Source organism: Megalops cyprinoides, chromosome 21 (assembly GCF_013368585.1).
Source record: "Megalops cyprinoides isolate fMegCyp1 chromosome 21, fMegCyp1.pri, whole genome shotgun sequence".
Lineage (NCBI taxonomy): Eukaryota > Metazoa > Chordata > Actinopteri > Elopiformes > Megalopidae > Megalops > Megalops cyprinoides.
In genome coordinates, this window is record NC_050603.1 from 15,924,202 (window position 1) to 15,949,926 (window position 25,725).

Below are 25,725 nucleotides of genomic sequence, written 5' to 3' on the forward strand. Positions count from 1 at the left end.
ATGAGGCTCACAGAGAAGTGTCAATAACAACAAGTAGCCTGACGCCGCATTGAATACGCATCAGAAACAGGGCTGAACTATAACACGTCTGTAAAACTGACAGTGAAACGGTGTCGCCACGTTGCCATCATGTCACGGAGGCGCTGTGAATATGTTATTACCTGAGGACGAACATGACACGTAATGACCCGTGTGAATCTGAACCCTGCGCCCCCCCCCCCACCACCCCCGTCCTCTCTCTCTCGCAGGGACTCGGCCATCTCCAGCAACAAGACGCCGCACAACAGCTCCATCAACCACATCGAGAGCGTGCTGCAGCAGCTGGACGAGGCGCAGGCCCAGATGGAGGAGCTGTTCCAGGAGAGGAAGATCAAGCTGGAGCTCTTCCTGCAGCTGCGTATCTTCGAGAGGGACGCCATCGACGTGAGTGCCCCCGCCGACACTCTCCTTTCCGCAGTCCTCCTCCCGCGCACCCTGTCTGACTCTGTGTGTGTGGTGTGTGAGAGAGAGAGTGTCTGTGTGTGTGGGTGTGTGAGAGAGAGAGAGTGACTGAGTGTGTGTGTGTGTGTCTGTCTGTGTGTGTCTGTGTGTGTGAGTGACTGAGTGTGTGTGTGTGTGTCTGTCTGTCTGTCTGTCTGTGTGTTTGTGTGAGTGACTGAATGTGTGTGTGTGTGTGTGTGTGTGTGTGTGTGTGTGTGTGTGTGTGTGTGTGTGTGAGACTGAGTGTGTGATGCACAAACTCTGATCAGTTCTAATTGAGTAGTTCGACATTAGCTGGCCACATCTGTGGAGCACTTTAATCGGCCTTCCTTACTGAAGAGCAGCGCATGCTGGTCAATGTAACAGCAGTTCTGTGCATCTCACTGTGAGTGCGCTATGCTACAATGGCCAACGCTGCAAACTTGCTACACAAGGCACAGCCGTCCCATAACTGGTTAACCTCGGCATGGGTGGAGAAGGAGATTGCGGTGTGCGAGACTGATCCTTCCTCCAGTCCCGCTGGCGATGGTGTAACCGGGGCCGGCTTGCTGCGGTCTCCGAACACGGCAGTCTCCTGGGCCACGTGCTCATGGTGTCATCTTACTGATCTGATAAACAAAGGAAGCCCAACGCTGTCAGTTTCAAAAATCTGCCATTGTTTGCATCCAGACCAGCACATGCTCAGATATTTTGTTCCACTATTACACGAGGTTCAAGACAACACAGGTAGTTCTTTTTTTTTTTTTGGGTCTGGGGGGTGGGGTGGGGGCTGACATACTGTTAAATACTCCTGTTGCGTACTGTGGCATTCTGTTGCTGCAGCTAAAACCAATCCAGAGAGTCTGCTTTACAGATGTAAGGTCAGCAGTTCCCGAGCAAATAGAGCGACAGACACCGTATCAGAGCAGTTAATTGAGGGGCAAAAAGGCAGGTAAATACGGGGAGCGCCTCAGCGAGCCGGTTATGGCGAGCGCAGCGTCGAAGAGACCCTCCCCCCACCCGCTGCCTTAACTCCAGTTAACTGCCAATTAACACAGTGAAAGCCTCCCATGCCGTGTGGGAATCGCTCCCGCTATGAACCCCACTTCGCGCATCGCCATGGGAACAGGTCATGGTTCAGGAAGAGGACACTTTTGCGGCGTGCCAGAAAGCATTTTTTACAGCAGGAATCTTTAATATTGTGTGTTCGGTGTTGCTGAAGGACATTAATTGGGTTTACACTGCCTTCACTTCATGCTATGCAGTGAATGTAGCTGGACTAGCATTTACCCACTTTAAATCTACTTATTCAGATAACCAACTGGTTCCAATTTAGAATTAACCTGCCCACAGTATACTTGCCAATTTTTTAACATAGCAGCATTAGCTTGACATTTGTTTTTCAATTGAAATTTTCACATCCAACTATATATAAAAGACCTTGGCCTCTTGGCCTAAAATACACACAGGTGTTTAACAACTGAGGTGGAATTTATAATCATGCTTCAGGTCCATAACCTTGAATCTTGGGGTGCAGTTCCTATGTGTTTTAGCCCCTGTGTGTTTGCACCTGCTTCTGTGAGTGAGTGAGTGAGTGTGAGTGTGTGTGTGTGTGTGTGTGTGTGTGCGTGCGTGCATGCGTTCGCGCGCGCGCGTGTGTGCTTGAGTTTGCACCTGTATGTCTGTTAGGGTGCCCGTGAGTGTCTGTATGTGTGACAGTCTGTGTGCGTGCGTGTGCGGGGCTGTTACCTCACCAACACCCTCCCTGACATGCCCCCCCCCCCCCCCCCCCCCCGCAGATCATCTCGGACCTGGAGTCGTGGAACGACGAGCTGTCCCAGCAGATGAACGACTTCGACACGGAGGACCTGACGCTGGCGGAGCAGAGGCTGCAGCACCACGCAGACAAGGCCCTGACCATGAACAACCTGACCTTCGACGTCATCCACCAGGGCCAGGAGCTGCTGCAGTATGTCAACGAGGTGCAGACGTCCGGTGAGTGAGGGGGTGGGGCTGGGGGGCGGAGTTACCGCACGCACCGCTTCCGAAACATGGTACAAAGACACGCCTTCCCAAAGTAGAGTATTACCTGTCAGTGCTTTATTCCACAGTGAATGTATATTTTTTTAACCAACATTTTTGTAGAGCACTTTTATTCCAGAGACAAAATTAAACCTCTATTAAGCATTTGGTTGGATGCAGCAAGCATTTATTAGTTAGCAAAGGCCATTGACTTGTGTGAGTGGAACATCCATCAAAGTGTTTCCCCTGGAATAATTTTTGGAATATTAGTTGACTCTGTTCTTGTTTCATTCGAGCGAAATTCTGAAATTAATCCCAAGGTAAAATTTAAATGTAAATCGATGCAGTTTGAATAACATCTGAGTCTACCCTTGCAAAGACCTTTTAAATGTACTTTCCATCGCAGCGCTTCCACTGAAATTTAATGTAAGTGGTGGTGAGTTGTTTTTTCCCCCCTTTCACTTGGAGAAGGAGTAGATGTGCTAGTAGCAGCCTTCCTCGGGACTCTATGCTGGTTTGCTCTTTTCAGATTGCTATTGATTGGAATTTTCTAAAGCTTTTATGTCATGTCAGAGGGCATTGGTGCTGTAACCAGCATTACTGGCAGCAGAGCCAAATCTCAACAGAGTGGAAAACCTGCTAAGGACAGGTCTGCCACCTGGACAGGGTAACTTAAAGAATAAAAGGATCCAGACAGACCTCTCTCACAGGCAGCAGCCTCTTCGTCTGAGAGGGAGAGGCTCTGCTGCGGCATGTGTGTGTGTGGTTCAGGGGACGCTGGACTCGGCTCAGCCCTGAGCGAGCGGGGCGGTGATGAGGCAGTGACAGATGAGGGGTTATTTCCCCCCTGACGCAGCAGGATCAGTGTGAAGAGCAGATTGGAGATTGAGCGGAGTATAATCCCACAAACTCTTGGCACTGAGGGGGAGGGCCCAGCATCTACAGTCAGCAGATGCCTTCAGACACACACACACACACACACACACACACACAGACTCATACAAACACACACACACAGAAACACATTCACGCATACTTACACACAGACACACCCACACATACAGGCCCTTTCTCTTGAACATCTGTAGCACAGTATAGACTTACTGCCTCCCCCCTCTGAGCTACAGCAGATGGGGAGTGTGTGTGTGTGTGTGTGTGTGTGTGTGTGGGCCATTTCTACACCAGTGCATCCCCGCTGATGGGCGTGTGCGTATCCGTACGCCTGCACTCCAGCTGTTGCGCATTCTCCTTTGGCCGGCTTGCCGGACACACGGCCCACCTGGGATGAGCGTGTAACCTGAGCGTCCCTCCCTCTCTCTCCCTCTCTCTCCCTCCCTCTCCCTCCAGGCGTGGAGCTCCTGTGCGACCGGGACGTGGACATGGCCACGCGGGTGCAGGACCTGCTGGAGTTCCTCCACGAGAAGCAGCAGGAGCTAGACGTGGCGGCCGAGCAGCACCGCCGGCACCTGGAGCAGTGCGTGCAGCTTCGCCACCTGCAGGCCGAGGTCAAGCAGGTAACGGAGCCCTCTCCCTCTCCCCTTACAGCGCTCCTCTGCTCTGATTGGGCCTCCGCTCTGATTGCTCCGCTGATTGGTCCTGGAATCTGATTGGTGGCAGAAATCCAGACAGAAGACTGGCGTTGACGTCAGTTTAGGTTGATTTATATGGATTTATTTCCCTTTGACTGCTACGTGACGCATAATTTAGCATTTTTTCAGCGCAACACTTGATACGCCCTCTTAATGTAGCGCAACAGGCCATTAACCTCGTGGCCCTCCACACGCCGGGGGTTGATGTATGGGGTTGCATGATGGATCAGTGTTTGGTCATGTTTACAGCCTATCAGTCAGTCCCTTAATGGGCTCGTTTGGTGTTGCCTGCCTCGGGTTCAGTTTTCTCCGGCGCTTTCGCGCGCCTCGCTCTGATTTCCCGTCAAAACTCCCCCCAAAGCGAATGACTCATAGCACGGAACGGAAAACACGCCGAAGATGAATTGCGCTCGTCCCCGGCTCTCTTTCATGTGGCCCGTCACTGCAAATTAAAAGTGTGAATAACTTTTTTTCCCCCCCTCCCCTTAATCAAGCTAATGTATCGGTTGCCGGTAAAAGACTGCGGCGCCGGCCTCGGAATGACGTCACTCCCCTCGGTCAACCGAGCGCGCGCAGACGCGCCGTTTCAGTTTCTCCGTTACTAATGAGGCCGATTGAAAGCAGATCGGTGTAAACGCGCATGGAGCAATCCGCAGTAATTATCACCTCTTTAAGCGTCGGCGCTTTTCAGAAAGAGACTAAACGTGACCCCCCCCCCCCCCCCCCAAGCAAGCCGAATCCTTTGTGCTGCAGTGCTATATTTGTCCTTATTGTCAGCGGAACATATTCCAGTTAATTCCCCACACTCGCAGTGGGACGGGAACAGGTTTAAGCGTTTATTTTGGTCGTGTGGAAAAATGGCGCGGTCCGCAGACGTCGGAATATCTAACGTCTGCAGCGTGGAAAACCGTAACGGCCATGCAGTGTAATGTTTGCGGGTGAAATTCAGAAGTCGTACATCTTTTTTTTTTTTTTTTTTTCCCCTGTGCAAGTTTGCATGAACATGACCTGAAATATGATGAGGGAAGTAGAATAATCCTATTGGGGACTGGACCCAAAACTGAGAGAGGAAAGTAGGCCAGGAGCCTCAGCACTTAATCGGATCAGGCTTATTTATTTATTTCTATACAGAGTGGGCGGCTGCCAGGGTACTGCAGTGACGGCCTAGGTTGCCGTCTGTGTTTAGCTCTGGTGTTTGATTTATGGTGTGCTGCTGTAGCCAGTGCTAGGTGTGCACATAATGCTTACCCTGTGTAACTTCCATATACAGGTGCACTGTAACGTGACATATCAGTGCTCTGCGCTTTGTGTGTGTCGGTGCGTATCAGGTTGACTATAACCTGATGCACTGACACTGTGTGTGTATACAATCAGGCTGTAAATCGATGCATTGACGCTCAGTATTAGTGTGTGAGTGTGTGTGTGTGTGTGTGTGTGTGTGTGTGTGTGTGTCTGTGTCTGTGTCTGTGTGTGTGTCTGTGTGTCTGTGTGTGTGTGTGTCTGTGTGTGTCTGTGTCTGTGTGTGTCTGTGTGTGTGTCTGTGTCTGTGTGTCTGTGTGTCTGTGTGTCTGTGTGTCTGTGTGTGTGTGTGTGTGTGTCTGTGTGTGTGTGTGTGTGTCTGTGTCTGTGTGTGTACAGGTGCTGGGGTGGATCCGGAATGGTGAGTCCATGCTGAATGCCGGCCTGATCACAGCCAGCTCGCTGCAGGAGGCTGAGCAACTGCAGAGAGAGCACGAGCAGTTCCAGCACGCTATCGAGGTGAGTGTGTCCTCCCTCCCTTTGACGCAGCACTCCCTATGTCCTCCCTCCCTTCCCTGCACCTCCTCCTACCCCCCATCCTCCACCTCCAGGCCTTTTCATCTTCATCTTCCTCTTCCTGTACCAGCCCATCCTCCCGTCTCTCCAAGCCCCTCCTCCTGTGTCTGTCAGCCCCTCCTCCAGGCCTATTCATCTTCATCTTCCTCTTCCTGTACCAGCCCCTCCTTCTGTCTCTCCAAGCTCCTCCCTCCATCTCTCTCAGCCCCTCCCCCGGCCTCTCTCAGCCCCTCCCCCGTCTCTCTGAGCCCCTCCCCCCGTCTCTCTGAGCCCCTCCTCCCACCTCTCCCAGCTTCTCTATATCCTCTCCACACATACACCTCCCACTTATCCTCCTCATGCACTGCCATTCTGCTCATTCAGACCTGTGCATCGCCTCAGCAGGAGAGGCCACAGTACACTGTGCCAGCAAAATGTGCTTGTCAGTTAAGCTTACTATTAAATATGAACATAGCCAGATGAGTCATGACCTCTTAGCCGCCTGAAGTGGCTGACTGGCTGATCCTGTGTGGTAAGACTTTCGTGTATGGCTGTGAAGGAGAACGCTTGTTTGATCAGGAGAACGGCACTTTGTTGGCCAGGGAGGGGCAACGCGTCGCACTCGTGCTCCAAAAAAACAGATGGCGGGAGAAGCAGTCGAACGGCTGGAAATTCGGCAGCAAATCCGCAATTTAATCCGAGCTGAGCCACTTTTCCCACACGGCCTCGGGGGCTTTGGCTGTTTAAACTCAGGTGTCATGGCCGAGCAGACTGGGTCCAGGAGTTCATTCTCTGGCTCCGAGAGCTCCGCCCAGGACCACAGACAATCTGTCATCCAGTATGGAAGGATTTATTCATACCTGCATTGTTCATTTAGCTTGAAATGAATGCTACATGAAGTCAATGCTGTTCTGTTCAGAAATAAAAGGGTGTGCAAAAGCCAAGCATTGAAAAAGACTTAAGTGATTCTCCAAAATACTGCAGAGGTTCATAATACTCAACCATGCATCTCTTAGGTGGAAGGTCTTGAGATATGAAACGACATCTTCATAGACTAATTGAATGGAAACCTTCCAAGGAATCAATGCACTTTATATAAGCATGAATAAACAAAACCCTTAAGATGTATATGGGTTCTGTGATGGAGTGTGATGTATGGTAGTGTGTGTACTTGGCTTCCCTTAGTTTCTAGGCTGTCTAGTCAAGTTAGCACAAGTTATACTTATACTCACTGGTCTGGGAGTGTGATTAGCGTTGCTTGCCACTGTTGCTTGTTCAACAGAATAGATAAACTTCTGCTCTCTTGTGCTGGAAGTCGCTCTTGATAAGAGCATCTGCTACACAAGTGTAATATAACGTAGTGTATAGGGATGCCTCTGATCTGTAAGAGTCCTTGAAATTGGGTCATTGTGAGGGTTCCTTCAGTGCACGGGTGAGGGTGGATTTAGCAGCAGTGTGGATGTCTCCTTTTTCAGAAAACGCACCAGAGTGCGCTCCAGGTGCAGCAGAAGGCAGAGGCCTTGCTCCAGGCCAACCACTACGACATGGACATGATCCGCGACTGCGCCGAGAATGTGGCCTCGCACTGGCAGCAGCTCATGCTGAAGATGGAGGACCGTCTGAAGCTGGTCAACGCCTCCGTGGCCTTCTATAAGACCTCTGAGCAGGTGAGTGCTCTCTGACCCGTCTCCTGCCTTTAGTCTCCCTCTCTCTCTGTCTCTCTCTCTCTCTCTCTCCCTCCCTCTCTTTCTCATTCTCTCTCTTTCTTGTTATCTCTCTCTCACTCTCTCTGCCTCTCTCTCTTTCTCATTCTCTCTTTCTTGTTCTCTCTCTCTCACTGTCTCTCTCACTCTCTCTCTCACTGTCTCTCTCTGCCTCTCTTTCTGTCTATCCTTCTCTCTTTCTTGTTCTCTCTCACGGTCTCTCTCTGCCTCTCTCTCTCTCTCTCTTTTTCTCTCTGTCCCTTTCTCTGTCTCTGTTTCTCTCTCTGTATGTGCGTCTCTGAGACAGAGAGAGAGAAAGTGTGTGTGTTTGAGCATGCCTGTGTCTGTGAAGGGCAGATTGCAAAATGCACAAAAGGGTTGAAAACCACCGCTACCATAACAGCGATGAATAACACGCAGCTGTATTTACGAAGGACTCGGTGAGTAATGGTGTGCAGTCACTCCAGCTCTACTTCAAGGGAGGATGTGTTAATTGTGTGTGAGTAGATGGAATGTTTTAATTGCCGAATATTCCATTATCGTTATCTCTGAAATGAGGTCTCGAGCTGGAGATTGTGAAGCCATTTTAAACTTGCTTACCATCAACACTAAGTAACGCTTTGAATACTGATCACTCTCACCCCCGGGTGTTTGGAGTTGTGGAGTCTGGAGCATTATGGGTCAACCATTTTAAAAGGCACCTTACTTCCTGTAGGTGTGTGTGTGTCTCAGGAGAGCCCAGAGCATTCTGGGATATGTAGTTCCTAACCGTGTGGTCTGCTCCCCCAGGTTTGCAGTGTTCTTGAGAGTCTGGAGCAGGAGTACAAGCGTGAGGAGGACTGGTGTGGTGGTGCCGACAAGCTGGGGCCCAACTGTGAGACAGACCACGTCACACCCATGATCAGCAAGCACCTGGAGCAGAAAGAGGCCTTCCTAAAGGTCACCACCACACTGTTACATTACAGTATTGTTATTTATCAAGAGTAACTTACATAGATTAGTTTTTCACATTGTACATGTTACCCATTATGGCTGGATATTTAATGAGGCAATTATGGGTTAAGTACCTTGCCCAAGTATACAGCAGCAGTGCTCCCAGCAAGGAATCGAACCGGCAACCTTTTGGTTACAAGCCCTGTTCCTTACCTACACTGCACTGCCGCCCCAACACTACAGGTGCTCTGTTACATGAGCCAGATGCGAAACCACCCCTATCATTCAGCTACACTTCCGCCCCCACACAAAAACCTTTGACACAGGCTGTGAAACAGTTCTTCTATTACAGTGCTTCCAAACTGTGTACTTTCGATCATCTTGAAGAATACATTTCCCAGTCCTGTGGTGTGTTTCTCATAAAGCGCATTACCTTACCTTACATTACATTACCAGACATTACATTAATTTAGTAGACGCTCTTATTCAGAGAAGCTTCCAGCACAGAAGAATAGAAGTGCATCCATTCAGTTAAAATGAGCAACAGTGTCAGACAGCAACACTCTCAGACCCAGTGAGTGTGAGCACAACACTGTTCAAGCCCTACCGCAAGTTAACTTGTGCAACCGTTACCAAGCACGCTAGCGGACAGGTGAACAGCCGGTGCTGAGACTGACGGTCACGCCCTGCTTGTGTCCCCCGCCCAGGCGTGCACGCTGGCCAGGCGCAACGCCGACGTGTTCCTCAAGTACATGCACAGAAACAGCGTCAACATGCCCGGCATGCTGTCCCATGTCAAAGCCCCCGAGCAGCAGGTCAAGAGTAAGTGCCGCCCTTCCTTTCCTCTCTCGCCTCTAATTCCGTTACCGTCGCCTTTCCCCACAGGACAGCAGGAGGAACTCTGACAGCTGAGAGGACGTCCGCTCTTCCCCTCTCTTTCCCTCTGTTTGGCCCTGATCCCCCTGCCCGCCCCTTCTCTGTGCAGGCCGTCTTAAGCGTGTGACAGATTAGGAATAGTCCAGCTGGAATGTTATTAGTGGATCATGCACACCTACATGTATAGATATTTCTGACAGATGCATCATTTTTTCCATCTCTGCAACCCCAGCCCAAGGCAGTGGGAACTCTTGAAATGAGGGATTAGGAGAATGTCATATGGCTGACCATCTGCCTGTTGGCGTGTTTGTGTCGTGTGTGTGTGTGTCTGTGTGTGTGTGTGTGTGTGTGTGTGTGAGAGCAGATATCCTGAACGAGCTGCTGCAGAGGGAGAACCGGGTCCTCCATTTCTGGACCATGCGGAAGAGGAGGCTGGACCAGTGTCAGCAGTACGTGGTGTTTGAACGCAGCGCCAAGCAGGTGGGTACCCCCTAAGAGGGCCATTCAGGCAAAACTCGCACAGTGCAGGCTCGTACGAGCTGCAAAAGCCTTTCAGCTGCACTGAACCCATTTCTACCACATACCCAAATGATAGAGTGCGTCTGTCATTCGAGGAGCAGTGCCCACAATGGTATGAAAATACCCGTACGGTCTACATTTTCCTTCAGCTTCAGCTTTTGGTTGGTTTGTCTAAAGGGCTGGGCTATTCGGTATCCCAGAATGCAAAAGTTCCACTGTGTGGATGAGCAGTCAGTGCTCGGCACACACAGGCGGTCTCCGGGGTGTCTCCCAGCAGCAGATCTTTAATAAAGATACAAGCTGAGACTCCAAGGGCGCTGCTTACTTTTTAACATCTGCAGAGATGAAACAGCCGCAGTGCGGTGTGGCAGTGTGGCATCTGCGTGTGTGCGCGCATGTGTATGTGTGTGTGTGCACATGTGCGTGTCTAATGGGCTGCATATACACAGGTTAAAGATGCTGAGCACAGCACTACGGCTGTAATCGCTGCAGTTAATGCCAGACAGCAACAGGTTATAATTAATGGTGCTAACTGCAAGAAACACTCAGGTAGTTGGTTTGAGTGCATCGAACATCTGCGGACTGTTCTGTTCTGTTGAATTCTAAAGTGATCTAGCACCCTAAAGAGGGGGAGATTATTTTTAGCACCCCCTAGTGGACACATATGCAGTGCACTCTGCAGCAGAGTTCTGGTTTACTAACCACACTAAGTAAATCTCTGATGCTGCTCTATTCTGACCCTCTATTCTGACCCTGCCCTAAGATATGCATAGACTTTAGAAGGTGACTTTAGGAAATGATCTTTGTATTTGGAGGACAGAACAAAGCCCTGATCTTTCATCCAGGATAACTCTTAAATGAATGCATATTTCTTGTGTGTGTCCAGGTAACTGTAACCAGGTAACAAGCAGCTAAAACAGACAGTGAGAATCACAGGTGATTAGATTGGCTTTAAAGTTGCGGTAGTAATTTATGGTTAAGTAAGGTGGTTTAGGAGTTTAATAGGATTTTGAAGCCAAGCCACCATCTTGCATGGTGTCACCATCCCTGGTCCTGACCTCCTTGTTCCCCGATGGTGACCCAGGCCCTGGAGTGGATCCACGACACGGGGGAGTTCTACCTGTCCACCCACACCTCCACGGGATCCAGCATCCACCACACCCAGGAGCTCCTGAAGGAGCACGAGGACTTCCACATCACAGCCAAGGTGAGGGCGAGGGGGGCCGACACACACCCACGTCCTCTGCTCCAGCACCAACATGCCCGAACGGTCCAGACCTGGGGGAGGGAGGGGGGCCTCAGGTTTCAGATCGGGGTAGCAGTTAGTAGCAGGAATATGTTTTAAAAAAAGACCTCTGATTGAGTGAGTGCTTCTGTAATTGCTTTCAGTGCCACAGAGTCATCAAACAGAAAAGCATGTTTAGTTTGTTTTTTAGACTCAATAAAGCGGGCCCAAAATAGCCACGTTTCTCTAGATGGATGAATTTAAAGGTCAAAAAACAAACACGTTTTTTTTCATTGGTCCTGAAAGCCCTCCACAGCAATATGAGAGCGGAGCAAAACTGTGACTGAATAATAAAAAAAAAAAAAAGGTCCAAACAGGAGTGAAGAGCACGATTGGCTCTCTGCTGACCTGCTGGTCACATGGCTGTGTTTTCGTCCGGAGCGCTGTCACCCAAGCGCCATTGTGTGGCACACAGCACTGGCCCCCCTCAGAGCCCCCCCTCCGCTGTGGCATTCCAGCTCTCTAACCCCCTCTCTCACCTCCTTTCTCTCTATTCATGCCGTCGAACAGCAAACCAAAGAGCGGGTCAAACTGTTGATCCAGCTGGCGGACGGCTTTTGTGACAAAGGGCACGCCCATGCGGTGGAGATAAAGAAATGGGTGACGGCCGTGGACAAGCGCTACCGAGACTTCTCCCTCCGCATGGACAAATACCGCACCTCGCTGGAGAAAGCACTCGGCATTTCCTCCGACTCCAACAAGGCGGTACGTGTTTGTGTGTGTGTATGTATGTGGTTGTTTCAGTGTCAGCAGGAATGTGTTTGCGAGAATGTGTGTGCGTGTGCGCAGGCCGGAATGTGTTTGTCGGGGTGTGTGTGTGGAGTGTGTGCCACGGGATGTGGGGTAGAACCACGTTGGACGGAGGTTCAGGTTTTGGGTCACCGTGTCCGACCTTCACTGTGACCCCGGCTTCTTTCTTGTCACAGAGCAAAGACCTGCAGTTGGATATCATCCCGGCCAGTGCCCCGGGGTCAGAGGTCAAGCTGCGGGATGCGGCCCACGAGCTCAACGAGGAGAAGCGCAAGTCGGCCCGCAGAAAGGAGTACGAACTCTCTGCCTTTTTCACTGTTTCTCTCACGTAGAAGAATACACTGCTAACCTCCTCATTATATCCAAGGTTTTATGCCATAAGAGAGCTCATTGGCATATAGACATAGACCAGTCCACACTGTGTACTTCCTTTAACTTTGATACATGTATTATACTTTTTTGTACTTTATCAGACTGGTCATCACTGCAGTCAGAAAAGTGTTGAGTAAAAACTGTAAAAACCGTCTGAGTTCAGGCCTGGCGTGGCTGTGATTTTCACTTTTGTCAGGAATTGATTCTAGGATATCGACATGGTTGTCTGTTTTAGACTTTGATCATATTCTGCCACCTTATGGCAAATCTCAGCGAATGAAGGGGCTTATGTGAGGGGTAGGCGGCAGGAGTGATAGGATTTCAGCAGAGGCGTTAAGGTCTCATTATTAAAGCCCTGTTTGACTCGGGTTGAGCCGTGTCATCCAGAGTTCAGCACACAGGGCCCGGAGCAGGGAAATGGATGACTGCCTCTGCGCTCACTTCCTCCCCTTCACTTTTGCCTCTTATGAATTCAGATTGCATAGGCAATTTAGTGCCATAATCCACTATGGCCTGCACATTCATATTTATGAATAATGCAGGGAGTGTGTGAATTATTAGGGTTGTAAAGAGTTGATTTTTTTTTTCCCCCTCCGTGCATTAGGAATGCAGGGTGGTGCTCTGCGCGTGGCGTATTAGGCCATTGTTTTTGTGAGTTATGCTGACTAGTGCTAATAAAGGCTTCAGCGAGGCCTTGTGTCACAAGGTTTCTTAGGAACCCATACTGAGTGGGAAGGGGGAGGCAGAGAAGGCCAGGGAGACATTATAGATCCAGGAGGCTTTGAAGCACAGCTGTCTCATTTGTATTCCACGACTATGTTTCTGATAGAAGAGGTCGCCTTAGCTTCGGCGCTAACACGCCCAGATAGGCCTCATGTTTCTGACAAACATGTGAAAATGTCGTTTCAGGTTCATAATGGCGGAGCTGATTCAGACGGAGAAGGCCTACGTGCGGGACCTGAGGGAGTGTATGGACGTAAGCGATGCCCCGTTCCCTAAAAGCACTCTCCGTTCCCTCTCCAGCCTCACACAGGCACTGTCGCACGCGCGCGCCCTCGACATCCTCTCAGAAAATGCCAGAGATGTCGGCGAGGCATTTGCGCTTTTCCGTCTCTGCCTCGCTTCTAATTCATTCATTAATCTGTATGTACGGTAATTAAATCTGATAAAGTATGCGGAGCGCATTGCCTCAGCTGAACTCATTCCTGTTCCGGTGATTTTGCGTCTGAATCAGAAAGTTATTAAACGCTCTGAATGTTCGTTATGTAAAGTCTTGGAACTCATTTTCTACTCGGCCTGTGGAGATAACACTGCGAAACGTGTTTGCTGTTTTTAAACTGACGGATCAAACAACTCGATTACACAGAACTTTAGAGTAACGTGAGCTTTACACAGGATGGCTTTGTCCCTGATTACTTAAGCACTGGTATGTATAAATCAGCTGATTCTCTGGTTTCCTATCAGGTGTACTTTTGATAAGTATATCAGATATCAAATATCATTTTATATTAACAATATAAAACCTGTAATGGCCTACTGTGATTCAGTAAATGGAAATAGTCCAGTGTGGAAACCTCACCGTTCTTGTTACCAGTTACATTTACCGCAACGAAAGCCTGGCAGCGGTGCCACTAATCCTCACCAAAACAAAGAGGAATGCTTTTGAGGTGCCCCTACATGTTTGTGCGTCTGATAACTGATGAAGCCAAAAGGTAAAACTACCCTGTGGCTTGCAGCAAGATTGATATTGAAATTCCACCAAGTTTCTATAATCTGTGGGGAAAAGTTACAATTAAAGGAAACCAGAGAACGCACAAAACATCCAATGATAATTATTCCAATGAACAGTTTTTTTAAGGATTTAAGGCGTAGCTATTATGCAGTGTTCCTTCCAAGTGAACGGTGTGGGCCAACTTTAAAGCACTTTCTCAGGCACAGAGGGCATGTCCATCTCAAACACCGGTGTTAGACCACTGCCACCCTTCTGCCTTTGTGCTTTTGGGCTTTTTTATGCATTTGTATGCAGCCCATGAATATTATTACAGGATAATTGGATGTATGTCTAAAGTGCTTCAGCAGTCTCTTTACTGTTGGGGCTCTTTAGAGGGCTCTTTACTGTTGTGTTGTGCTATGACCATGTGCCTGACCGTCCGTCTGTCCTGCGTGCAGACATACCTGTGGGAGATGACCAGCGGCGTGGAGGAGATCCCGCCGGGCATCGTCAACAAAGAGCACATCATCTTCGGCAACATGCAGGACCTCTACGAGTTCCACCACAAGTAAGCGACCGCCCACACGCCGGGCTGCATCTGCTACCAGTTCACACAAACATCTGCGATCAAACACAGAGCCTACATTTATGCGGACTGCCTCATCTGTACTAACTTGGCACAACGCTCGCAGGCATACAGTCTAGTTAATAACACGGTTACGGCTACTGCATGTGGGGCAAGCTGGTGCAGGGCTGTCCTGTTTCTCCGGAGGGAATAGAGAGGCAGGTTTCAGAGTGTCTCACGTGCGCCCTCTGCTGGTCCGCAGCATTTTCCTGAAGGAGCTGGAGAAGTACGAGCAGCTGCCTGAGGACGTGGGCCACTGCTTTGTCACCTGGGTGAGTACGCGCGTATGCCTCGGAACAGGCCTCTCGCTAAACAGTCCTCATTTTTCTCCCTCATGTGTTCAAGGGAGAGCAATCCCGAAAAGCCATTGATACAGCAGGAATGTTTTTGTGAAATTTTGACCAGTGATAGAGCTGCTTGAGTGAATAAAGAGAAGAACCTCCCTTAAGCCTTCTCTTAAAAAGCCCATTGTTCCTTTACTTTGTTGTGTTTGCAGCACACAGGGCAATTAAATATGCACTAAAAGTAATTGAATACAGCCATTGATACGGTGCAAAGCGAAACGCTCTGCTGCTGTCATTCTTTTATGCGCTTATGGCTAACGCGTCGTCTCTCTGTCCTGACCCGTCGACGTTTTGTTGCCTTTGTGCAGGCCGACAAATTCCAGATGTACGTGAATTACTGCAAGAACAAGCCGGATTCCACCCAGCTCATATTGGAACATGCCGGGCCTTACTTCGACGTGAGTGACCCGTTTCTTCCTCTTGTTAGGTGGGATGTGACAGAACCACCCGGCGGGGGGGGGGGGGGGGGCAACAGTCAGTGCCCTCAAATGACCCTCATTTGTTCCTCTTGAAAAGAAATTTAATCAGCACCAGAACAGTTTGCAGTTCATGTTTGGTTTTGCAAGCTGTTGTTCAGAGTTAGCACAGTAGTAAGTGGTACAGCTTAGTAAACAACCCCCAGCTAAGCTGTTTTTGACTGATAAGTTCTTCCGTGTAACACTTTTTGAAGTTGTGATAATCCATTTTAATGTCTTGAATTCTGAGGTCTTCAGACAGCAGTTTGTGTGGTGTCCTAGCGCTCAGGTTTCAGTATTAGTCACACTAAATATTGTTTATAGTTTGTTTATACAGTTCAGAGTGTCAGTTTAAAGAAGTGGGGGCGGCTCTGCACATGCCCACTGAAGGCAGTGACCATTGACAGCTGTTGCCTGGCAATGGCCTGTGGGAGGGGTGCCTCCCCCTCCTCAGCCTGCCATTGGTCAGAATGCTGATTGACAGATTCCTCTCCTTCTCTTCCCTCTGTGTGTTACAGGAGATCCAGCAGAGGCACAGACTGGCCAACTCCATCTCTTCCTACCTGATCAAGCCTGTGCAGAGAATAACCAAGTACCAGCTCCTTCTGAAGGTGCATAGCAGATAAGACATAAGCATGACAGACATACAGTACCACACGTCAAATGAGTTTGTTTATGTCACAATGAGGGAGCCCACTTAGGGCCCACAGCAGTAAGTATGTACAGTAGTTCTCTCTCTGAAGTCTCCTTTCCTGACTTGTGGAACATGTTCCCCATTGCTCCTGAGTGAAGCCTTAGAGAAAGGCAGTAGAATGTGTAGAGGGTTTGCCTGCTTTTGATAGCATAGCCATGCTAATGCCCTCTGCCTGTGCTCTGGTGCACAGGAACTGCTGACGTGCTGTGAGGAGGGCAAAGGAGAGATAAAGGATGGCCTGGAGGTGATGCTGAGTGTGCCCAAGCGTGCCAATGATGCCATGCACCTCAGCATGCTGGAAGGTGAGTGAAACACACACGCACACACACACACACACACACACACACACACACACACACACACACACACACACATACTCATACGCTAAGGCATATGCTAGCACACCCACGCCCATAAACAAGCATAGACATCTGTAAACTTCCAACCAATTTCACTGCATTCAGAGGGAATGCGAATGATAGGGGTCTAGCATTGGGGAGTTCCAGCCTTTTATGCTGTATCAAATGCAAAAGCATTTGAATCATCCGGTGTTTGAAGAGGATATAAGTTTTCTCAGAAATATTGTGAGTTATTTGGGTTAGTTAATGTGTACATCTGAGGTTTAAGTTACTTTTTGGAAAACATTTCTTTTTGGAAAAAGAATTTGAAAGTGAACTCCATGGAATGTGTTTATTTGGACATGTTAAGCATTCGGCCAGCTTCATAAAATTGGTTTGTAATGCTTGGTAGAACCAATCACACACATTCACTGTTTTTTGTCTTTATCCTTATAGCAGTAGCCTGCTGTAAGTGCCTTGAAAGATGATGGTAGAATGTTGTCAGCTTAGACACCATAATGATGGTGAAGCCAGTTAAACAATTGAGGCTTGACCAGAAGTAACCCCAGTCTGAATATTCTCCCTCTGTCTGGCCAGGGTTCGACGAGAACATCGAATCGCAGGGCGAGCTGATCCTGCAGGAGTCCTTCCAGGTGTGGGACCCCAAGACCCTGATCCGCAAGGGCCGCGAGCGCCACCTCTTCCTCTTCGAGATGTCCCTCGTCTTCAGCAAGGAGGTCAAGGACTCCAGCGGCAGGAGCAAGTACATCTACAAGAGCAAGCTCTTTGTAAGCACACCATAACCACTGTCCAGCTTCTCCTATACTGTCCCAGGCCCTTCTCCTCCAGAGGGGACATCCACTCATCTCACCCGTTTCCCCCCCCCCGTGTCTGTCCCCAGACCTCGGAGCTGGGGGTGACGGAGCACGTGGAGGGGGACCCCTGTAAATTCGCCCTCTGGGTGGGACGCACCCCGACCTCGGACAACAAGATCGTCCTGAAGGTAACAGCGCCGCGGAGCGCCCGGGCCGGCCGCAGCACGACTCCGCCCTGTGACTCGCTCTGTGCCGTCTGCATGAGTGTACAGTGCGGTGCTTCCGTTGTCAAGCTTTCTAGAGACGCTAGCCGTAGGGAGAGCCAGACCTCTCTGTCGCTCCTCACTAATCTCTACATTTCTACAACACACTTGCTTCGTACCGGGTGGTTTTTAGAATATGTTGTTTAGTGCTGGGAGACACTTTATGATCAAACAAATGCTGATAATGATAATTTGTACTAATAATGCTGTTACACAAATGTTTGTATCTCTGAATACTAACTAATCACTGTTGGATAACATGCTTACGCCAACACAATTGACATATTTTTTTTTTCTACTGTCAACCTCCACAAAGAACTTTCCTATGCATTAAAATTCCAGGCTAAGACTTCAGCCAGTTACTTTTCTGTGAAGAAAAGTAACCATAGTTTTTTTTTTTTTTTTCCCCTCCTTTAGAAAGCATGCCTGTCCCCATTTGCCCCTCCCCCCATTTAAAATGAAGCCCCTCCCATTACCTGCATACCCTCCACTCCCCACCCTCAGAAATCCATCCTTATAAACCTAACTTCTTCATGAAGATTGTCAGCTGTGTCAATTGTTGGAAAAGCATGTTACCCAAGCGCAGCTAAATTGATGATGTCGATGAGAATATTCCATGTCTACTACCAAACTAACGAGCAGGAACGTGCTGATTGCTGTGTGTGCATTGTAATGGGATGTTTCTGGCGTTCTACTAACAAACACTCTAACTTCATTGCTTGCAACACAGGCTGTGTTTCAGTGTTGTTGAAGACGCTTAATAAGCGGTATAGGATTATACACCAGCAGCATCAAAAATAGGACTACTTCTGATATTACCTTTCTATGAAAGCCAGTAGGCTAAATGTATACATACAGTCATTCAGAATACTTTAATTCAGGTTATTGCAGATTAATAAAGCATAACTATCTGTCAGTGACCCATAGGTCGAGGAGAATAAGGTAGGGGTTGAGTGGAGAACCCACTAAGACTTTACCTGTCCACCAATCCCAGTATCCACATACAAGTAGGGAAAGTAGTTGACTTTGGGAGATGGGGACACTCAGATAGTCACCTACACTAGGAAACCACCAATTATAATGCACAGCTCAAATTGGCCTTGGTAAAGCAGTCAATGTTGTCCGTCCGTCCGAGCCATCTTGTCATCGTGAATGTATTTTAATTTCTTTTTCCCGGCAACAAAAATGATCAAAAATAGTGAAATTCTCTATTCTATATTTTAAACAAAGCCAAGTCAGGGATGCAAACATGGAGCTATGGTGAGTACCAGTGCTAACCCGACCTTGATCCAATTCGAACGGAGGAAACCGAGCGTGTAAGGGTTAACTCTGCCACCTTCCCCCCCGCCCCCTGTCCCCGCCCCCTCCGCCCACCCCACCACAGGCCTCCAGCATTGAGAACAAGCAGGACTGGATCAAACACATCCGCGAGGTGATTCAGGAGCGAACCATCCACCTGAAGGGGGCGCTCAAGGAGCCTATCCACATCCCCAAGCCGACCACCACCAAACATAAGGGCAGAAGGTACTTTTCATCGTCCCTCCAGCGAAGCGCGCCGGAGGCACCTTCATTTCAGTCAAGGCCAAAGTCAGTCCCTTAGAGTCTTCACGCTGCGTCTGGCCTAAAAACATTTCTAAAAATGGCTTTCCTTTTCCAGACGTCCTCGTTTTTTTAAACTCTGTCCTCTGAGCTTTGAGCTTTGAATTGGACGGTTTTCGCAAATGTCAGTTTTCGAAAGTTGCTTAAGTATTCAAGACTTCAAGAATTCAAAGGTCCGCTAAAAATTTTTTGCTCTTGTGCTGCACCAAATTAAGATGTTCTGTCAGAACAAGATGGTTGACTCCTTATAACTGCAAGGTTGCTCTGCCTCAGCTGAAGTGAAAGCTAAGCCGAGGGCTGACTCTTTTAGGAACAGAATGTGTGAACCGTCACGTTCGGCCTGGTCGTGACCTCCAGTCTGAATGGCAGTTGTTACCGTGTCTCTGCAGGGACGGAGAAGACTTGGACAGCCAGGGCGACGGGAGCAGTCAGCCTGACACCATCTCTCTCGCCTCCCGCACCTCTCAAAACACCCTGGACAGTGACAAGGTGAGACCTCAGACATCTGGCTATCTCGACCTGGGGCAAAATACAGGCTATGAACCTGAGCAAACACTTCCTAAATCCAGCCCTTTGGTGCAGGTTGTGAACGCAGTAAACATGTGGTCTGTGAGCTCTCTATCTTTATTACATTACGTCATTGCCATTTAGCAGACATGCTTAACCAGAGCGACTTACGTAGGTTCCATTTTTCTACATGTTACTCATTTATACAGCTGGATATTTACTGTGGCAGTTGTGGGTTAAGTACCTTTCCCACATCGAACTGCAGACCTTTCGGTTACGAGTCCCACTCCTTACCACTATGCTACGATGCTGCCCTAACACGTGACTCTGGCTTCAAAGCCGGCTCTGAAGACAGGCATCAGTGCCAGCACAGAATGGTATGACGTGACTGTAGCTGTGAAATAAAATGGCCGTTTCCCCCGCTCTCCTCCCCTCCCCCAGCTGTCGGGCGGCTGCGAGCTGACGGTGGTCATCCACGACTTCGTGGCCAGCAACAGCAACGAGCTGACGGTGCGGCGGGGCCAGACAGTGGAGGTGCTGGAGCGGCTCCACGACAAGCCCGACTGGTGCCTGGTGCGCACCACCGACCGCTCGCCCGCCCAGGAGGGCCTGGTGCCCTGCGCCATGCTCTGCATTGCCCACTCCCGCAGCAGCATGGAGATGGAGGGCATCTTCAACCACAAAGGTAGGGCCCGTCAGAGGCCGGGGGAACCCGCCGCCCGGAGCGCAGGTCCGGGCAGGGCGGGGCCAGGGTCTTCCCTTAGGTGTGGAGGGTTACATTACATTATTGTCGCTCTGATCCAGAGCGACTTACATAAGTTACAATTTTTTACATGTTATCCATTTGTACAGGGGGACATTTACTGACAGTTGTGGGCGCATGGGTACAGCAGCAGTGCCCCGGGGAGGAATTGAATCAGTAACCTTTCGGTTGCGAGCCCTGCTCCTTACCACTATGCTACACTGCCGCCGGGTATTCCTGTTTAGGCAGGTCTGTACTGGCCCCGCAGACTGCTTGACTGCCTGCTGTCTGTAATAAAGATGTATTAATCGCTCACAGGCAGTTGTCTGCTGTTGGCTGTCGGCTCCCGCGAGGAATCTCTAGGGGTCAGGGGTCAGCGGACCCATGCGGCTTCCTAGCGGGCAGCACTAAACTGCATTCAGGGCCCGGCAGCTTCAGGAATGCGCTCTGCATCCCGTCCTGTGGGCAGCCTCAGTCAGAAGAAGCAGCATTCCTCTGTGCCTGGGTGACCTTCGGCCCCACGCCACCGCAAATAGGATAGGGCCTGGGCAGCAGGATAAAAGCAGCCCCGTGGTAACGCAGATCTGACACCATGGTGCTTCTCCGTCTCTGCCCCCGGGCCAGCTCTGAAATCCCATACACTTATACTGCTGCCAAACAGCTCTCACACCTCATAGGGGCGGTGCTGTGGAACACTAGTGTTTCTATGGGGGTAAACTGTCTCTTTGGTGTGTTTGTGTTGAGGTGCAAGGAGAGGTGTGTGTGTGTGTGTGTGTGTTAGGGAGGTTACAGAAGGAAGTCGGAAGGTGTTCTGTAGGCACGGCCCAGCTAGCCCGTGGAGAAAAACTGTCCGACAGGCAGAGGCTCGTGTCGGTGGCGTCCGCTCTGGGCATTTCGCTCTCTGCGCTCTCTGGCGAGCGGGACAGCTCGGGCGAGCAGTCAGAGGCTGTTCTGTTGATATAAACGCGCAGCGTGCGGTGCGGGCTGACCTTGTTTAGTCAACCGCGCAGCTGTAAGGCCGAGTCTGCCAGCCGCCATCGCCGCGCCAGGAATATCGCGGACAAGCTGTTGTTTTTCCAGGCAATAATATGGCCCGACATATCACGCAAAGGCTGCGAAGCAACAGGTAGCCCAGTGTCCGGTTAACCCTGTAAATAGCATTCCTATCCCATTTAACTGGACAGACTTCAGTTAGATTCAGCCGCAAACTCAATCATGTTTTAAGTCTTTTTTTTTACACTCTGAGAAAGAAAACAGACAGACCATTCCCTGTCTGTCTGCCAAGCATGAAGGTAACAGATCCTATTCTGAGGTGATTACAGTAGAGAGAGGCTGGGCCCTGCAGCCATCTCTGTCACTCATACAGCACACAGCATCAGACTCCGCCCCCTCAGCTCTGAGGATCCTCCTCCCTGCCACTCCCCTCCCATCCTTACTGACCGAGGAGCTTCTTTAACTTTTCCTGCCTCGCCTCCGCAAAGGGCTCTCCCCCTTTTTTTTTTTTTTTTTTGAAAAGGAAGGTTCATTTTTGACTGGTATGCCGTAGCCCCAGGACCCCAGGAATATGGCGGACGCGACAAAGCCACTGTATCACTTCAGCTCTCCTGCCAGAACTATGGACAGCTGTAGGCTCTGGGTCCTGGATCTGGGTATGTGTTGCACATTGGACGGAACTCTGTGCTGTGTCATTTGTACTCAATTTAGTTCCAGCCCTTGAGTTCTCTGTATGGGATTATGTGGCACATGAGGGTGAGATCACAGCCGTATCATTTATACTTGATTTAGCTGCAGCTCTAGTTTCTGGGTATGGGAGTATGTGGCACATTGGGATCACCAATTAGGGCTAGGTCTAGTCCTAACTTTTGGTCGTGGGTTAGGTGTGCCCGTTCAGAATGATCCAGGTCACAGAGTGAAAGTAGTACAGTATGGTCTGTCCTAGATTTAGTCCTACTTTTACTCTCCGCCCAGGATCACAGGTTATGTGATGGATTGGAGTGAAATTAGCACTGTGTCTTCTGTCCTAGTTTTAGTTTGCTTAGTCTGGTTGTCTGGGTTTTATGTAAATATCACAGCTCAGGGCGATTTTATGTTTGCATTATTTTACCTTCACTTTTATTAGCTTTTCGCTTACATTTTTTCGTGTTTCTTTTGAAAGCATATTAATAACGTCGTGGAACCTCTCTGGATGTATACACACAGATAAAGAGTTTGGTTAAGATTTGACGAGTCAGCAGAAGTGTATTTTGGTCGGGCTTGGAATAGCAGGAGGGACCTTATATCTGGTCTCGATTTCGGTCGCTGCAGTTTCAAGGCTCACACCTGTGACGCTTACATTCTTCAGTTCTGCAAAAGTGCCACTATGCCACACGTGCAGGTAAACATAAGTTTGCACAGCGCCTGTCTGTGGCGTAAAGGTTTACCCGGGGCAATTCGGTAGTGAAGGAGCCTAGTGCATTCCACGCATTGCCTTCTCTGTTTGTGCACCTGGGCAGTGCTGTCTGTTTGATAGCCCCCAACACATAAGACGGGACCCATTCTTTCCGGGAAGAGGCGCATTCCTGGAATTCCTTGTGCGCCCTTATAACCCGGGGCCGTTGGAGAAGGGCATCAATAAGCGGTGCTGGCCACTCACATAGAGGGGGAAGCTGAGTGCATGCTGTGGGCAACAAGCTTTTTAAAATGGCACTCAGTTTGACCCCAGGGGTGTGGGGTTGTGTTATCAGAGGGCCTTTGTGTAACTGTTGTTTCAGCGGCTGCGTTATCTGATCGTGCTTGTCTGAAAGGGGTGCGCAGCCTGGACCGTGTGACAGAGGTGTGAGTGTGTGGGTTGCCAGGTGAACGTTAACGGCCGTGACGGCTATCTCCACGTAGGTAAATGAAGTGTTGAGGACTGGCTGGCAGAGGTGGCCGGGCCAGGGGTGAGTTGTTGCGTCTGTTTTTGGCTCCATTGGAGATCCGTGAGGGCGGATCGTCTTTGTTTGTGGTGGGCTCCTGGACCCACACAGCAGCTCTACCCTGCATCGTACTGCTGTCTCAACGAAGTGTGTGGGGCATCCCAGTGAAAGTCCTCCAGAGAGCAGGTGTATCAGAAGTAGCCTCTACATGTACAGTTGATGAAGGATTTACATATTTCTTATGATTCCCAGAAAAAAGACCAGAACTATATGTCTTATCTGATGTGGCTGTGACCGCTCTCCAGTTCGTGATTAGATTGGATTCGTTTGTCATTCTCAATGAGCGAGTTTGTTCCGCATCTCTTACAAGAGCCGAGACAGATGCGATGGAAATAGCGTCACGACAGCAGCAAGCGAACACAGTGTTATTATGGGATAGACGAGGGCAAGATCCGCAGATAACACTGTGGTGGATTTGTTTCTGCGTGTCATTCCGGGTCTGCTAAAAACGGGAGCTGTGAAAAAGCTTGCGCTGAAGGTAAAATGGATTCCCTTCGCTCGCCGTCTCTCTCACTGGGTGTGAAGCCTGTTGCCGGGCGCACTCGTCCGTCACTCTCCAGGTGCTAGGCAACAGGAAGTGCGCACTTGAAGAGGAAGTGGTGCGTATGTTTGCTTACACGCCACGAAAATGGTCACAACCTCCTATTGATGTTCACACACAGTCCAAGCAAGTAACAACTACTCGGTTTTCTCAGTACTTGAGTGAACCACAACTGATTTGGGGCTGAAAAAGCGCTGGGTGTTTTGGTCTGACAGCAGGATTTCGAGGTTCTGTCCAGGCAGGGGTCGAGCTGATCTGGGATCAGGCTCTCAGACAAACCGCAGCTCCCTGGTTGGGCCCGGAGCTCCAGATCCAGAGAACACCCATGTCCCGTTCTGTCCTGCCGGGCTGAGAGAGCAGTCGGGGGGGGAGCTGCTGCCTGCTCGCAGATCAATAGAGCCGGAGAATATTTCATGCGAGCCTTACATAATTCATCACCACCATCTCACGCGTGTGTTTGCGCCACTGTGTGCCCTGCGTTTAAATGAAGTTCTTTTTTGTGTGCGCTTTTGGGAATCGGAGAGCCTCAGAATAGGCAGGCCTTTGAAGGTTCTTTATGAAGGGCTGATAATAGAGAGGAGAATCGAATTCATGCTATCAATATTTTATATGTGCAATTTTAATAATTTTTCACCCAGTGACTGACATATGTGCTTCTGCACAGCGGGCAAATATCGATTTGGTTTTTGGAATGAGCCAGTCGGTTCTTATTAAGCTGTTTTGGATGAGTAACCCGGTTTGCAGAGGTGGGTTGAAACGTGTTGCATCTCTGGCCTTTGTGGGTTGAGTCATGGTTGAAGTTTTAAAAACGTGCCCCTTCCCTCTCTCCCTGTCCTCCTCAGACACGCTCTCCGTGTGCAGCAACGACGCCATCCCGCCCACGTCGGGCGGCACGCTGCAGCCGGGCCACGGCATCGGCTCGCAGAGCTCGCCCGGGCCCAAGCGCCCGGGCAACACGCTGCGCAAGTGGCTGACCAGCCCGGTGCGCCGCCTCAGCAGCGGCAAGGCCGACGGCCACGTCAAGAAGCTGGCGCACAAGCACAAGAAGAGCCGCGACGTGCGCAAGAGCGCCGACGCCGGCTCGCAGAAGGACTCGGACGACAGCGCCGCCACGCCCCAGGACGAGACCGTGGAGGAGGTCCGTCCCCCTCTCCCTCTCCACGCTGCACTCTCTCACTCTCCTTCTCTTTCTCTCTCCGTCTCCCTATCTCCCCCTCTCTCTCCCTGTCCCCCTCTCTCTCCCTTTCTCTCTTGCTCCCTCCCTCTCTCCCTTTCTTTCTCTTTCCCTCCCTCTCACTCCCTTTCTCTTTCCCTCCCTCTCTCTCTCTCTCCGTCTTTCCTTTTCTCTCTCGCTCCCTCCCTCTCTCTACCTTTCTCTCTTGCTCCCTCCCTCTCTCCCTCTCTCCCTCTCTCTCTCTCTCTCTCTCTTCCTCTTTCTGTCCATCTGCCTTGGTTTCTGTCTTCTTTCCTTTCATTTTTAACCCATTAATAACTTGTTTTTGGATAGTCACTTTAGACTTCTAAGTGGTGTCATTTTGGAAGCTTATTAGCACTGATCCTTACATTTACATTTAGTCAGCTCACAGTTGCTCTTATTCAGGCTTTCTTACAAAGCAAAGGTGTGTACACTAAGCACTTAGCATAATTCCATAGCAGCACTCTGTCCAGAAGAGGTATGGCCACATCTGATCATGCATCGATGTGTCACACAGTGCTGGAATAACTAGTGAAGATTGACAGTCAAGATGTAGGGTGAATAGGGACCAATAAAGTATAAAACACTTCCAGCCCCTGCATTAATACAAAGATTTTTAATAGCTACACAACATGTCTCA

General features: G+C 49.8%; 1 protein-coding gene across 1 annotated transcript in view; it reads left to right on the plus strand.

Moving 5' to 3' along the window:
- The window catches only part of trioa (trio Rho guanine nucleotide exchange factor a), a 128,618-nt gene that overhangs the window by 83,031 nt on the left and 19,862 nt on the right, over positions 1 to 25,725 (plus strand). The window contains exons 14-36 of the mRNA XM_036515549.1: positions 249 to 423; positions 2,259 to 2,454; positions 3,829 to 3,995; positions 5,709 to 5,828; positions 7,340 to 7,531; positions 8,357 to 8,506; positions 9,208 to 9,322; positions 9,741 to 9,856; positions 10,980 to 11,102; positions 11,691 to 11,885; positions 12,107 to 12,222; positions 13,212 to 13,278; positions 14,472 to 14,581; positions 14,841 to 14,910; positions 15,291 to 15,380; positions 15,956 to 16,048; positions 16,322 to 16,433; positions 17,067 to 17,257; positions 17,371 to 17,472; positions 18,932 to 19,071; positions 19,536 to 19,635; positions 20,095 to 20,338; positions 24,733 to 25,028. Coding sequence (XP_036371442.1) covers positions 249 to 423; positions 2,259 to 2,454; positions 3,829 to 3,995; positions 5,709 to 5,828; positions 7,340 to 7,531; positions 8,357 to 8,506; positions 9,208 to 9,322; positions 9,741 to 9,856; positions 10,980 to 11,102; positions 11,691 to 11,885; positions 12,107 to 12,222; positions 13,212 to 13,278; positions 14,472 to 14,581; positions 14,841 to 14,910; positions 15,291 to 15,380; positions 15,956 to 16,048; positions 16,322 to 16,433; positions 17,067 to 17,257; positions 17,371 to 17,472; positions 18,932 to 19,071; positions 19,536 to 19,635; positions 20,095 to 20,338; positions 24,733 to 25,028 — 3,280 coding nt within the window. The remainder of the gene's footprint in view (positions 1 to 248; positions 424 to 2,258; positions 2,455 to 3,828; positions 3,996 to 5,708; positions 5,829 to 7,339; positions 7,532 to 8,356; positions 8,507 to 9,207; positions 9,323 to 9,740; positions 9,857 to 10,979; positions 11,103 to 11,690; positions 11,886 to 12,106; positions 12,223 to 13,211; positions 13,279 to 14,471; positions 14,582 to 14,840; positions 14,911 to 15,290; positions 15,381 to 15,955; positions 16,049 to 16,321; positions 16,434 to 17,066; positions 17,258 to 17,370; positions 17,473 to 18,931; positions 19,072 to 19,535; positions 19,636 to 20,094; positions 20,339 to 24,732; positions 25,029 to 25,725) is intronic.